Here is a 15,263-nt window from a genome sequence, read left to right on the forward strand (position 1 = left end):
ACCTTTGCTGCAGGGTGAGTCCTATTCATCACTAATAACATGAATTCCATCATGTACAGTCTTGAAGTGCAGTTCTCACTTTGATTTGTGCACATTAAATACATTTGGTCATTGGAGCAGAGAAGCAGCTGGGATATTCAAAGTAAAGCAGCATCATGGTTTTTGCTGCGAAAGCACAGGAATCTACATATCAGGCTTAAGTCCTGGTGTGAGTTATTATCACAATGTGAAGTTCTTGTTTTTAAAAAAAATATATATATTCTAAGTTATTTTAATCAAGAGTTCCTTTTCATTGGTACTTGGTTTCAGACTCAGGTCTGTCACTGTGTTCATGTGTAAAAGAGGGTGAAAGAGTAGTGATAAAGCACACAGCTCAGTGAACATGGAGGTGTGTAGACCAAGGAGACAATATTCAACCTCATCTGGTAGTTCATTGCTTTGAGCAGTAGGTGGCGCTGCTGCATAAAATGAGGATCTGAGATTCAAACATGAAGCAGCTCCTGAGCTCAGAACTGCTCCTAAACCAATTTCAACACATGAATCAGCCTTCAGAAGTGATCGTGGCTCAAGAGTTGGGAGTTCGTCTTGTAATTGGAAGGTTGCCGAGGCGCACTGACAGAGGCGAGGCTGCCGGACACAGACGCCACCGGGCCCTCTGACCACCACCAGTAGGCAACGGGTGAAGTGTCTTGCCCAAGGACACAACGACAGAGACTATCCAAGCCGAGGCTCGAACCGGCAACCTTCCAATTACAAGGCGAACTCCCAACTCTTGAGCCACGATCGCCCCAATATAAATAGTTGGACTGGTAGTAGCAGGATGTAAAAACAATCGAGTTGAATGGACCAGTGGAAGCAAAGAGGGTTTTAACAGAGGAGATAGAGAAGGAGCAGGAAAAGGCTTTTTTAGTAGGTTCATTTATTTTTATTAATGTTAACACAGCAGCCTGACTCTCAAACTCTAAACGTCTGCTGATCTCAGTGAATGTAACAGAGTTGCCTCCTTTCCTGAGATTTGCAGATATGCATAAAGGTCAAGCAGCACACTGTAGATGGAGCTCTGGTAGAAAGCAGAAAACCTCCATCATCAACCACAGTGTGTTATTTGGAATCTACTATAGTGAAATATGAATAACTTTTTTCTTTAAAGTGGCATCACTTAAAGATTTAGTATTTGGAAATGATTTCATATTAAATATTGATTTTAAGTGGCGTAGCTGGCCAAGTGTTGCTAAGTGGTGTCTTAAAGCGTATTGTTGTGTTAGAATGAGAGTCTGAGGAGGAAAATATTAGACTGGAAATGTTGCAGATGTTGATTTACACTTATTTTAAGAACATTACAATATTATTATAAACAATGTGGTTACTTTTTTAATCTCTGAATTTAATTAGTTAAAGTTCATGAAGGTTCATAGAGGTTACATTGACCATAGTACATGCTCAGAGTATATAGCATCACTGGTTCCTGAAGTATTTTTTTGTGGGGAAAAACATATCTGAGCTCCTCTGGGTCTTTCACACAAATGCACCCTGGTCATGGATGTGTAAGACTCAGCTTTGCAGTTTGTCTTTACAAAAACCCGAAAAATTTGTCATTCTTTTTTTTCTTTTCTTTTGCCTGTCCTATTTGGTTCTTTAGCCATCAGAATTGTTGTCTGAAGACCAACAAGGATACCCAATGGATTTACTTTGCCAAATGGATCATCGTGGCATTGCCGTATTGGTCCATTTGACTGACCTTTGTTTTTATTATTTATTATATTTTATTTTCAGATGTTACAGACGGGACAGACATGAGTGAGGGACAGGAAAGGGAGAAAGAAAGAGGAAGGAAAAGAAAAACAGAAGGGGAGAGGGACAGTGAGAAAAGGGGGGAGAAAAAAATCTCCTGGATCACCTGTTGAGAGAAGAAGAATAGAAAACAAGCAAAAAAAAACCCCAACCAGCATACTAAACACAACAGCATCGCATTAATCTAACCGAGCAGAAGCTAGAGGGGGCTGCACCGGCGTGCCCGCCGGCTCTGCCGGCAGCCAGCTGAGCCAGAGTGCACCGAGCCGCAGGCCCAGAGGAGGACGAGGCCTGACCGAGCAACAGGCGCCAGGCCCTACCAAGTAGCCACCGGGAGTGAGCCGGTACATACCCAGTACCCAGCCTCGGACACCAAGAACCACCAATGCACCGACCCATGAGGGCATCAGTCACCGGCAGGGAGTGTGGTGAGGGGAGATAGGCCTTGGAGGGCCTGGGAGTTCCCAGAGAGGTGGAGTCTAAGACCCGACCTGACAAATAGACACAGACACACAGACACAAACATGCATTCCCACCCTCATGCACACATATACAAACACTCAGCACTCACCCAACGTAAGGATTGACATAAATGGACATGTACACACAATCACACTCCCCAAACATACTCTATACCCCGGGTCCAGGTACCCTCGCCCCCAGAGGGGGAAACAGAACCCAGACCCAAGAGATGTTACCCTTCCCCCCGGGGTGGAGGCAAGCAGACCGTCCCAGGCTCCGCAGCAGCAGGGAGGCCAATCGGACAGCTAACATCTCTTCCCAGCCCCACCGCCCCGATGGCTAGCAGAGAACGGGGGTGTGTGAAGACCCCATACCTCCCTCCTCCCGCTCATGTGTAGTGTTGCTGCGTGTTGTTCTAAAGTGCATTTAAAACAAGGGAGAGCATGGTGCTGCTGCCAGAGAGCAGCAGGTGGCTCCCCTGCACCCTTGTGACACACCCGCACCCCAAGGACCTACTTGTGTGGGTGAGTGTGGTGGAGCGGGAAGAGGGAGGTAGCCGGGGATGGGGAGGAAAAGGAGGGAGGGGAGGATGTCCCTCCCTAGGGCCAGCTTCCCCGCTGACCCCAGTAGGTACCCTCGTCCTCTGGTACCCACCAAGGCAAGGGAGCCCAGGTCCATCCAGACCGGGGCCTACGGTAGCACTGCCAAGCCCCACAGGACCCGGGGCAGCCCACCCTACCCCACCGCAGAGGAAACTGTACCCACCCCAACATTCAATCGTCTCCCAGACTACACAAGACTACAGACACCCAGGTTAAGTTTATTCTCCACCTCTCTTATGTCTCTCCCCCACCTGCAGAGTGGACTCCTGCAAGGATGGAACAACCTCCCCGCCAGTTGAAGAGCCCCCCAGTTAGGCCGATGCACAAGAGGCCCCCTGCGCCAGGGCTGAGTCCCCGTGCACCCACCCGCTCACAACCTCGGTGACACACCGACGAGGACCGAAGCCCCCAAGGCCCAGCCAGAGCCCCAGCACGGAGGCGAAGCACCCCCGAACCCCAAACCCCCACGCCTGCCCCGGATCCACTCAGGGGCAGCCAGGCCACCAGGCCAGTAACCTACGTCCACCAGTACAGACCATCCTCCAGCCCCGCTGCACGCAGCCACGAGGAGAACAACCTCTAAGAGCGACCAGAGCCACTAACCAGGTTATGAACACAACCCCCGGGTTAAGCCCTCCAGGGATAATGTCTCTAGGGGTCCTCCAGGCGCCCTAAGCCTGTCCCAACTCCATATTAACCACAGTAGCTGAGGCAGGACCAAACCACGACCCCCTACCCCCGCTAAGTGATGGAGCCGATCAATGGAGCCCAGAGGGATTGATCTAATGTGGTGGCAGAGGCTATATCGAGACTAATGTGATCCATTAGAAGTTTCTATATTGGCTAGAATTAAGATTATTTTTATTTTTCCAGTTCATGAGGACCGTTTTCTTGGCGATGCATAGGGCAGTGAAAACCATGGACTGTAGTAGTTTCTGTAGTGACCTCATCCAATTTTCCCAACAAGCATACTAAAGGGGAGGTTGGAATTTTACATTTCAGACACTTTGATAAGTCTTCACATATCTCGCGCCAAAACTTCTGCACTGGTGGACAGAACCAAAGAGCGTGGATATAATTGTCTGGTGTATTGCCTTGACAGTGTGAGCAGTTGTTGGAAGATGTAAAGCCCATCTTGAACATCCGATGACCTGTATAGTGCACTCTATGTAGTGTTTTGTATTGTATTAATTGCAAACTGGGATTTTTAATCAATTTAAAGGTTTTTAAGCATATCTGAGACCAGAAGTTTTGGTCTAAGCTGACTGATAAATCTGCTTCCCACTTTGCAATAGGAAGGGATATTGATTCATCTAATTTAGAAAGTGTTCTGTATATTTTAGATAATAATTTGGGGGATTTAAGAGTAAGGAAATGTGCCGCACTTGGTGGTGTTTGTAATTCAACTTGACTGAGGTTAAATTTCTGTTTTACTCTGGATTTAATTTGTTGATATTCTAAAAATCTTTTCTTGTTGATCCCATATTGTGCAACTAGTCTGTCAAATGGAATAAATTCTGTTCCCTCTAATATATGTTCTAAGTATTTAATTCCTTTACAACTCCATTCTGGGAAATTAATCATATTATTGTTTTGTAATATGTCAGGGTTATTCCAGATAGGTGTACGTTTGCATGGGATTAATGAAGACTCCGTTATTTTTAGAAACTCCCACCATGCTGTCAGAGAAAAGATGATGTTGATACTTTTAAAGCATTCATGTCTTTTGATGTTTGAGCTAATAAATGGTAGGTCTGAAATCTCTAGATCCTTGCATAGTGCCTGTTCAACATCTAGCCAGGGCTCAACTAAGAAGGTATGTTTTAACCATTCTGAGATGAACTGAAGCCTGTTGGCTAAGAAGTATTGGTGAAAATTAGGCAGATCTAATCTTCCTCTATCCTTGGTTCTTTGTAGCGTTTTTAAGCTGATACGCGGGGGTTTATCTTTCCAAAGGAATTTGGAAATATATGAATCCAGAGATCTGAACCAATCTTGTGATGGTTTGTTAGGGATCATCAAAAATAAGTAATTTATTTTTGGCAAGATCATCATTTTTATAGTGGCGACCCTTCCCATGAGTGATATGGGTAAAGATTTCCATCTAGTCAGATCGCCTTCTACTTTCTTTAGAAGTGGGATGTGGTTTAATTTAGTTAAGTCTGAAAGCTTAGGAGAAACATTAATACCTAAATATTTAATATTTCCAGATTGTAGTGGGGCAGAGGAAGAATTATGGAAGGAGCAGTTAATGGGAAGAACTGTAGATTTTGGCCAGTTAATTGAATAATCTGAAACTCTTGAAAACCAGTTTATTAGAGTAATTACCTCAGAGAGGTTGGTTTGTGTGTTTTGCAGAAAAAGCAACACATCATCCGCATAGAGACTGATTTTATGTTCTATGCTCTTACATTTTATGCCCTTAATTGTTGTAGCCTGTCTAAATGCTGCTGCTAGAGGTTCGATAAAAATTGCAAAAAGTGAAGGGGAGAGTGGGCATCCCTGCCTGGTGCCCCTCAGGAGACAGAAGCTGGAGGATGTCTGGTCATTTGTTCTGATACGAGCTGTTGGGGAATTGTATAATATTCTTATCCAGTTTATGAAAGAGTTTCCAAAACCAAATTTGTGTAAAGTTGCGAATAAAAATTTCCAATTAACTCTGTCAAATGCTTTTTCTGCATCTAGAGATAATATTATGGTTTCGATGTTTTTATCGTATGAGTAGTCTATTAAATTAAGTAATCTACGAGTGTTTGTTGAGGAGTGCCGACCCTTTATGAAACCAGTTTGGTCAGGATGAATTAAGAGGGGGGTCATTTTCTCTAATCTCTTTGAGAGAGCTTTGCAGATTATTTTAAGGTCTACATTTAAAAGAGAAATTGGACGATAGTTTGAGGGAAATAAAGGGTCTTTGCCTGGTTTTAGCAGGAGACTAATGTTGGCAGAATTCATATTTGGTGGTAGTCTGCCCTTTTCCTCGATTTCCTGCAACATGCTGTGGAATACTGGTGCCAAAATTGTCCAGAATTCTTTGTAGAATTCTGCAGGGAAGCCGTCTGGACCTGGAGCCTTATTATTGGGCATACTTATCAGGGCTTCCTGGAGTTCACCTGGCGTCAGTGGCGAATCCAGTTCCATTGCTTGACTGTCTAGTAATTTTGGAAGAGTTACGTTGTCAAGAAACAAATCAATTTCATTTTTAGATGGGTTTATTTGTGGTGAGTATAAAGTTTCATAGAAATCCCTAAAAATGTTGTTTATTCTTCCAGGGTCATATATTGTGTTCCCCGATAAATCTTTAGCAGCACATATAGTTGTTTTTTCTTTATTTATTTTTAGCTGGTTTGCTAGAAATCGACCTGATTTGTTACTGTGTTCAAAATTCTGCAAGCGAAGTCTTTGTATAAGGAATTGTGTTTTTTTATTAATAGTTTCATTTAATTCTAGTTTTGTTTTGCGTATTTTGTTCAATGTTTCCTGATCTTGGTCGCATGCGTAGGCTTCTTCTAGTGATTTGATGGTTTTTTCTAATTCCTGAATATTTTTGTTTTCTTCTTTCTTTTTGTGTGATGAGAAAGAAATTATTTTACCTCTCATCACAGCTTTCCCTGCTTCCCATAGAACAGAAGCAGATATTCCGGGAGTGTCATTAAAGTCTAAATATGAAGTCCATTCCTTTTTAAAATATTTAATAAAGTCTTCATCTTTAAGCAATGATGTATTAAATCTCCAGTTTTTACTTGGCGTAGTATTATTCTTGTGCATTAGTGTTAAAGATACAGGACCATGATCGCTGACAGCTATAGGATGAATCTCAGTGTCTGAAATGTCACTCAGCAGTGAGCTGCTGACCAAAAAATAATCCAGATGAGAGTAGGAGTGATGAAAATGTGAGAAAAAAAGTATATTCCTTACTGTTGGGGTGAAGGGAGCGCCATGCATCACGAAGGCCAAAGTCGCTCATATACTGTTTGATTATATTTGTGGATTGCCAATTGCGCTGAGTTCCTGTTGTGTTGAGCCTATCCATTTCTTCATTTAGTCCAAGGTTGAGGTCGCTGCCAAGAATGAGTGTGCAATCGAGGTGTTCAGAGAGTGCACTAAAAAATTCCGTGGAAGAATGAGGGTTCATCAACATTTGGACCATATATACTTACAATACATAGTTTTTTGTTCAATATTGATAGTTTAGACGTTAGGAAACTCAGGTGTTTTAAGTTCGTTTAAACCTGTGACAGGTCTGTGAGTTTCTTGTAATAAAACAAAATTTGTAATTTTAAAGAACTCACTGAATTTGAGCATGATACTGTAAAAGGATACCGCCACTGCAACAAGTCAGTTTGTGAAATTTCTTCCCACCTTGATACTGTTTGAATAATTTTCTTCTTTTCTTTTAGAATAAGATGCTCTGACTTTCATGGTGGCCATGAATGGTCTTCTATTCCATTCATCTACACAGAATTATTTACATGGAAGAAAGTTTTCCATTTACTAATAAATCTGAACCACATAAGTTTAATGCTGGACTTGCACTTTGCCATGGCAGAGGGCAGTAAAATAAGGAATGACTTTTATGAACCACATAGCAGGAAGGTGCAAGATGCTAACGTGCAGGGCATACATGGAACATGATAACCAAATGGCTGGCATAGTTCAGAGGCCGGGCCTGGAAGTCCCAAAGTCAATATGGGAGACACCGCCAAGGCTGGTCGAGAATGACCGGACTAAGATCCTGTGGGACTTCCAGATACAGACGGACAAACTGGTGATAGCAAACCAACCAGACATACTAGTGATGGACAAGCCACTATACCGAGTAATAGCAGCATCAGGAATAACGAATACCAGAAGCTGGTCCAGAGGTTAAACTACAGGAGAGAGTTTAACCTCTGAAGCACCAACACCCCCAGATACGGGGGCAAAGGGAGGAGATCGCATTTAGGGTTAGGCGTGCATGCTTGAGGGGTTAATAATTACTTCTAATGCACTAGTGGTTTATAAAACAGAGTGAAAAGGAAACACTGTGTCCCTGTGGTTCATGTTTTGATTTACTGTTTGCATGTGACATACTGAATGTAAATACAGAGGTTACAGTCACACGCTGTACCTTGTCCTGAAAAGTGCAAACATTGAGCCAGACTCTGTCCTCGCTGAGCTTCACGGTCTCCTCCTGCTGTCCCTCACTCTCCTGCTCATCTGCTGATTCAAAGCTGTCAGAGGGAAACAAGACCCTAAAAAATATGATTAATGAAAAGCAGTTTCAGACTGAAGCTGACTTGAGCGGCAGGAGGCTGGTTAGGTGACAGACTGTCAGTAAAAAGATGTGTGTCAAAAGAAATCAGTTCAGTTACATACACTGCAAAAAACGATTTTCAAGAAAGTAAAGATTTTACACTCAGTTGCTCACTATTGCACAGCTTACCTGTTGGAAATCCTGCACAAAACACAGATTGTCTTTTGAAAGATATCAGGAAGTTCTGGTCCTTTTTCGATGAAATCAGTGTTACATCCGTTCAAAATACAGTCATGGGTGTGGAACCTGATCTCAGTTGTTTTTGTGGCTTTAATGAAGCCTATATTATTAAAACCCTTTAAATGCCGTAATTTCACTGCTCATACAGACGCATTCAGAATAGTTATCACTGGTTCAAATTCATGGATTGAATAAAAGGGGCATCGGGTGGTGGTCGTTACTGAACTGTCTCCCTTTGAAAACATTAAAAAGACACTTTTGTGCAAATGACCATTTTAACTGAAACAAGCATTTTACAGTGTAAAAATTATATATGAAGTTATCAGGACAAGCACAGCAAAATCTCCAGTGTTAAATTAACACTGGAATATTTCTAACATTTTGAGTTATTTTCCAGTGTTAGAATATCAGCACTGCTCAGTGTTAGTCTTTGTTAATCTTCAAAACTGACTAGATTACTTTTAAACATATAACACTGTCAAAAGTCTTAATTTAACACTCAACAGTGTTGTATTTAACACTCAGAGGTGTGGACCCATATAGACACTCTCCAGTGTTAATTTAACACTGGAGATTTTGCTGAGTACAGCGTGTGACTGTAACCTCTGTATTTACATTCAGTATGTCACATGCAAAGAGTAAATCAAAACATGAACCACAGGGACACAGTGTTTCCTTTTCACTCTGTTTTATAAACCACTAGTGCATTAGAAGTAATTCAGTTAAGTAAGTGTTCAGTTGTGTCTTCCTGTGTTTTTGCAGTAAATGTTGTTTTCTGTTTCTGATGTGTGTACTTCCCCTGCTTCGTCGTATTTATGTTTTTTTTTCTGTGCTTCCACCTGTTTCCTCTTGCCTCTTAACCCAGGTTGCATTCCAAATGTGCTTCCAGTCTCATTTTCCAAACCTCTTTTCCTTGACTTTTGAGGTCAAAGGTGAGTAGGAGAATTGATAAGGCTTTGGAAACCTTCCACTGGTCTTCCGAGAAAAGGTTCCACACCCATGACCCAGGTAACATCTGAGAATAAAAATAACTACATCAATATCACATTGACTGAAGTGCTCTCGAATTTTAAGTGTTGATGCTTGATCGTCGCGGTAAAGAAAGTTTCTGGAATCTCCATTTTAAGGTCGCTAGCCTTGATCTAGCAATCCTGTGCCTCACTCAGAGTCACACACATCCGTTATTACAAATGTTTACCAGGATCCTGTAAAGTATCTTTGCTCTTCGTAGAGCTGCACTCTTCTGGACACAGATCTCAGATGTCATTCCTGGGATCTTCTGGAGCCACCTGCCCAGTTTAGGGGTCACTGCCCCGAGTGCTCTGATTACTACATGGACCACTGTTGCCTTCACCATTCACATCTTCTTAACCTCCTCTCTCAGCCCTTGTTGTTTTTCCAGCTTCTGGTATTCGTTATTCCTGATGCTGCTATTACTCGGTATAGTGGCTTGTCCATCACTAGTATGTCTGATGGTTCGCTATCACCAGTTTGTCCGTCTGTATCTGGAAGTCCCACAGGATCTTAGTCTGGTCATTCTTGACCACCCTTGGCGGTGTCTCCCATATTGACTTTGGGACTTCCAGGCCCGGCCTCTGAACCAACGCACCGATGCCCGAGGGCATCAACCACTGGTATGGAGTGTGGTGAGATCGGTCCCACACCTGGGGGTAGCCTGACATAGACTTAGAGAAACAGGCTCACACAGACACAAACATGCTTCCCTGCCCTCATGCACACATTTACAAATACTCAGCAGTGTGTGAAGCACTTTGCCATAAATAATTTCTGCATGAAACATGAAATCCAGACTAAATGCAGATGCAGAGCAGAAAGTAGACACAATGATGGACTTGTGAAGGTTTTTTCCCGGCAGCTTATTAATGAATGACCGATTGTTAATAATGTCTCTGTTTTTCTTTAAAGTAGACCAAATGTCCACCTGTTGAAATGTCACTGAATACCTTTTATTCACACAGCCTCCACTGGTGAAGTAAATTTCCTGCTATGCTAAGTATCAAGTATTTGCATGTACTTGGATGCACACAGAATGTAGTTTGAACATGGTGATCATAACAGTCATGGTATGTTCTCATCTGCAAATCAGATGTAAAAGTCTGGGAATGCTTTGCCTACTGAACATAACAGCCTCACTCTGAGTGTAAACAGGAGAAATGAATATTTTCATGTTTTCTGCTGTGAGGGAAGTGACAGAAATACAAATCCAGCTCTGACTCAGAGAGGGGATCATATCAACATCAGTGTGTCTACAGAAAACTCCAGAGTGAGGGTAGAAGTCTTTTCTTTCTCTTATTAGAGGACACATTTGTGCAAAGAGTCTAAAGTAAAGATGCTGTGGAGTCTGTTGTTCATCACTTTGATTGGTAAGTGGATCATTTGATGTTCCTGCCTGGCACAGTGATGTTTCAATGATCGTTATAAAGAATGAAAAAGATCAAATATAACAGTTCAGTTTTACTGTGAGTTGATCCAAACTGCTCGATAAAGCAAAAGTCGTTTCATTTAGTTTAAAGAGGATTTGACTTTAGTAAAGCCAGTTTCATTTCTGAGTGTTGAAGGATGGTTTACATTCTGTGCTTTCTGCTGTATTACCAAACAACAATATCAGAGCTGGCAGTAATTCACTCATTCTTACATCGTTCTCTGAAACTTCACAGGAAGATCAACTCAACAGGATCCAGGTAAGAGTGCATTTCTAATCAGTTTCTTCAGGTTATATCAAAAGTATGATGGTGCTTCTGTTCTGACTATACTTATTTGTAAAGTATTTAATTGTATGCCTTTTAAATTATTTTTATATTTTATTTTTCAATTCATTTATTTATTTATTGCATCACAGTAGACGTCATATCTGTGGGAATGTTTCATGTGGGGATTTTCTGTTGGACTGAAGCAATTTTACAAACATCTGTATAAATATATGTTATAAATGTAAATTTATATTGAATTATGTTCTATGATATGTGATCAACGTGATTTAGAAATAAGTGCTTTGATAAACGTGCAGTCTTTGATATGTTTTGAGAGTCAAATTATTCATTTCATAAATTCTGATTAATTTTTTTTCACTAACTGCAAAACTATTCAACATTTATAATGTAGTGAGGCTGCTTGGAAATAACCTGTGTGTGTGTGTGTGTGTGTGTGTGTGTGTGTGTGTGTGTGTGTGTTAAATATGTTTGCCACAAAAGATTTAGTCAGATCATGAAGTCATAATTCAGATTCATTATTTAGGTCTGGTCTGAAGTATTATTGCCACTGACATTGTTTCTTTTCTTTTTTCTTTTTTTTAACTTTACTTTATGTTACACCATCAGGATGGGAAACTATCAAACTGGATGACAAAGTGGCATTTCAGTCTTCAGTCTACACAGTAAATGGTCTCAACTACTCTGCTGACAGAGCTTTGGACGGAAATTATTCAACATGTTCTAACACTGTAGAACAACAGCCCACCAGCTGGTGGACAGTTGACTTATTGGGTCTATATGAAATTTCCTGCATCAGCATTTACAACATAAATCAACACAATGTTGATCTAAGAGACGCTCACATCCTCATCGGGAACTCATCTGAGAGAAATGCTGCTGACACCACTGAGTAATACCTTCATCTTACTTTGAATCATTCTGTTCTCAGTCAGGCTCCAGCATGTCCAATGTTTTTAGATAATTTTATGAACATTTAAGTGCATTTAAATCCAGTAATACAGTAACACAGATAAACCTGTATCAGTTCTATCAGATGAAATAGGAGGTCTAATATGGTGTGATGTGGTTTGGAGTAATAATCAAGTATATGTGAAGAATATAAAAATCTTTATTTATTCTCATTTTCCTTTGTTGTTTATTTGTAGGTGTTTTCCTTCTTTCTAAAATGTTCTCAGACAGCAGCTCACATTTATTATCCAGCTGTTCGACTGTCTCCACTGTTTACAGCATGATTTAATCAAACAGAGCCAGAAACTCTTTCTGTACATCTGTCCAACCTTTTGTCTTTGTTTACAGGTGTGCAACAATCAACACAACTATTAGTGGAGGAAATAAAGCATTTAACTGTGAAAATGGACCAAAGTGGGGGCGTTATGTAACTGTGTACAAAAACACATCTGGGCTTGTGATTCTGTGTGAGGTGACGATGAAAGGCATAAAAAAAGGTACAATAAAACATTCTTACCCACTAAGTTAACTGGTCAGTCAGTAGAGTCGATATAAATGTGTAAATTGATTGATTGATTGATAATACTTTATTCATCCCGAGGGAAATTGGGTTAAGGCTGCCGACCTTTGCCAGCGCCATCTTACCCTTCCGACCATACATACATTACACAGCATCACATGGGGAAGTCAGGTCAGAGAGATATAACAATGGAAAATGCACAACATGAGGAAAGATGCGGAGAAAAAAGAACTCCCCCCAGGCTGAGCTCCAACAGCGAGATCAGTTTGAGAACAGAAAAAAACACCTCAGCACATGAGTGATCACATCTCACAACATAGAAGACATAAGCTTCGAAGGCGTTTGGAGGGGGTGGGGGGTGAGTGCAGGTCTGTGTCAGTGTACATGCGTGTGTGTGTGTGTGTGTGCGTGTGTGTGCGTGTGTGTTTTCTGTGTTCAGCCGAGAGAAAGTGTTCCTTCACCCGGTTAAGCAAAAGTCAACAATCTTCGATCAACGCGGATGGCCTTAAAGGAGGGACAAAGAGTTTTGACAACAATCCTGTTATCATGGAAGAATTTTTGTTGTTCCAGTCAGCTTCGACCTTGGCAGGCCTTCAGCTGGCACCAATCCTCTCAATTCCTGTTGTTCTTCTCCAAGATGTTATCCATTTTGCGTTCAAAACACAATCTGAGTACTCACAGCCCTGCCCATTGTCTATCATGTCGGGCAGCCTTATGGGATTTTGAACAGCTGTAGCCGCTTCTTTTACTTCGATAAGCCAGGTCCAATCAGCCAGAACTCTGTTATTGTGGTTCCGAATTGGTAGATGTCATTCAATGTCCTCCATCGAGAGTGTCGCCAGACACACGACGCAACCGACCATCGAGTATCCTGCAGCAAACGTCTCCGCAGGACAATCGGGCTCTCCCAAGCCCAGCAGGGTATCAATTCCATTACGGGACCAGTTGATCAAACGCATAATTCTTTAGGTTTTAGAGAACAAGACTGAGAAACTCTTTGAGGGCGATCGTGGCTCAAGAGTTGGGAGTTCGCCTTGTAATCGGAAGATTGCCGGTTCGAGCCCCGGCTTGGACAGTCTCGGTCGTCGTGTCCTTGGGCAAGACACTTCACCCGTTGCCTACTGGTGGTGGTCAGAGGGCCCGGTGGCGCCAGTGTCCGGCAGCCTCGCCTCTGTCAGTGCGCCCCAGGGTGGCTGTGGCTAGAATGTAGCTTGCCATCACCAGTGTGTGAATCTGTGTGTGAATGGGTGAATGACTGGATATGTAAAGCGCTTTGGGGTCCTTAGGGACTAGTAAAGCGCTATATAAATACAGACCATTTAAAGAATAAGTGAGAATAAGTAAGAAGAATTATGTGCTTAGATTAACGCAGCATGTTAGACACTCAGAAACACTGTTTGGTTTGATGCTTCTAAGTTTCATGTTTTTGATGTTTTTCCTTTTAGAGCCCTTTAAACTGATTAAAGAGAACAAGACATGGGCAGACGCCCTGTACCACTGCAGAGAGGAACACATGGATCTGGTTTCCATCCTTGATAACAAGACCCAGGTCTGGGTTGAGTTGGAGGCTCAGAAGGCTGACACTCCCTTTGTCTGGCTGGGTCTTCACTACAGCTGCACCCTGGACCTCTGGTTCTGGGCTGATGATCATTGTGTAGGTTTTGATCAGTGGGCTGACAAGACAAGAACAGCAGACTGTAGCATAAGTGGTGCCATGAATACAAGTGGGAACCATTTGTGGTACAAGAAGTCTGTTTATGATAAATATAATTTCATCTGTGCAGTGTAAGAAGATCCATGGGTTGGTTTTGTTTATTCAGTTAGACAGGTGTCAGTAGTGGCTTGTTGGGTTGTAGCAAACTTTCCTCTAATAAATCAAAGGTGATGGGTTCAGGCTCAGTGTAGCAGGAAGATAAACAGTGGTGAAATTAAGAAAAAATAATCATTCTGTGGTATAATAACGCAATTTTATATTTTGTTTGTAATCTAATTAAATGCAGTTTATAAATAGAAATTAATCTTAATTTGCTTTTGTTCTCTTGAAGGTAATTTTTTGGGAGTTATTGATTTGCTCATGTACGGTATGTCTCATGAAAATTTGCTGTGAAAAAAATAAAAAAAATAAAAAAATATATATAATTTGTATAATTTTTATCTGAATTGCATGTAACCTCCTTAGACCCAAACTCTTTCATGACATCCTTTTTTAATTTCTCTTTGCTCTTTGGGTTTATTGGGACCTGATGAATGTAAAAACAAAGAATTACCTGATTTTTTTTTTTTTTACCTGATTTTTGTTTCTGATAAAATGAGAGCCACATATGAGGACATTAGTTTTAACTTTCGATAGAAAAGTGGCAGTATAATGTCCTCGTAAGTGGATATCAGGGCCTTGTAGAGCAATATTAAGTATTTTGGTCTAGACAACCCAAAATATGATGCCAGGTCCTAGGAGGTTAATGAACATGTTATCATTTTGAATTTGAAGGAGAGGTCAGAGGTCAAATATGATACTTCAAATTTTTCTACGGTACTTTCTGCACAGAAGCAAGTGTCTCTTATCTGTGCGCAGTCATCTGTTTAGCTGGGAGGACACTCTGGATGTGCACATTTGTGTTTTGTGTCAAGAAAAGCTGATATGTGTTCATACACTATATTCACTCATCCAGATCATTGAATTCTGGTGTTTTAAACACCTCCATTATCAGTGAAAGGAACTCTTCATGCTTCAGCAT

The 15,263-nt window shown here is 41.5% G+C and overlaps 1 protein-coding gene across 1 annotated transcript; it reads left to right on the forward strand.

Moving 5' to 3' along the window:
• The first annotated feature begins 10,161 nt into the window (after positions 1 to 10,161).
• LOC106675385 (uncharacterized) lies at positions 10,162 to 14,623 on the forward strand. The gene is made up of 5 exons (XM_024804330.2): positions 10,162 to 10,712; positions 11,007 to 11,030; positions 11,667 to 11,949; positions 12,357 to 12,505; positions 13,974 to 14,623. The coding sequence occupies exons 1-5, from the start codon at positions 10,679 to 10,681 to the stop codon at positions 14,315 to 14,317; spliced, it is 834 nt and encodes a 277-aa protein (XP_024660098.2). The 5' UTR covers positions 10,162 to 10,678; the 3' UTR covers positions 14,318 to 14,623.
• The last annotated feature ends 640 nt before the right edge of the window (positions 14,624 to 15,263 follow it).

This window comes from Maylandia zebra, linkage group LG11 (genome assembly GCF_041146795.1).
Source record: "Maylandia zebra isolate NMK-2024a linkage group LG11, Mzebra_GT3a, whole genome shotgun sequence".
Classification (NCBI taxonomy): Eukaryota; Metazoa; Chordata; class Actinopteri; order Cichliformes; family Cichlidae; genus Maylandia; species Maylandia zebra.

Coding starts and splice junctions, on each gene's coding strand:
- LOC106675385 (XM_024804330.2), top strand. CDS start 10,679: ATGCTGTGGAGTCTGTTGTTCATCACTTTGATTG. Junction 11,031..11,666: donor ATCAACTCAACAGGATCCAG/GTAAGAGTGCAT, acceptor TTACACCATCAG/GATGGGAAACTATCAAACTG. Junction 11,950..12,356: donor AATGCTGCTGACACCACTGA/GTAATACCTTCA, acceptor CTTTGTTTACAG/GTGTGCAACAATCAACACAA.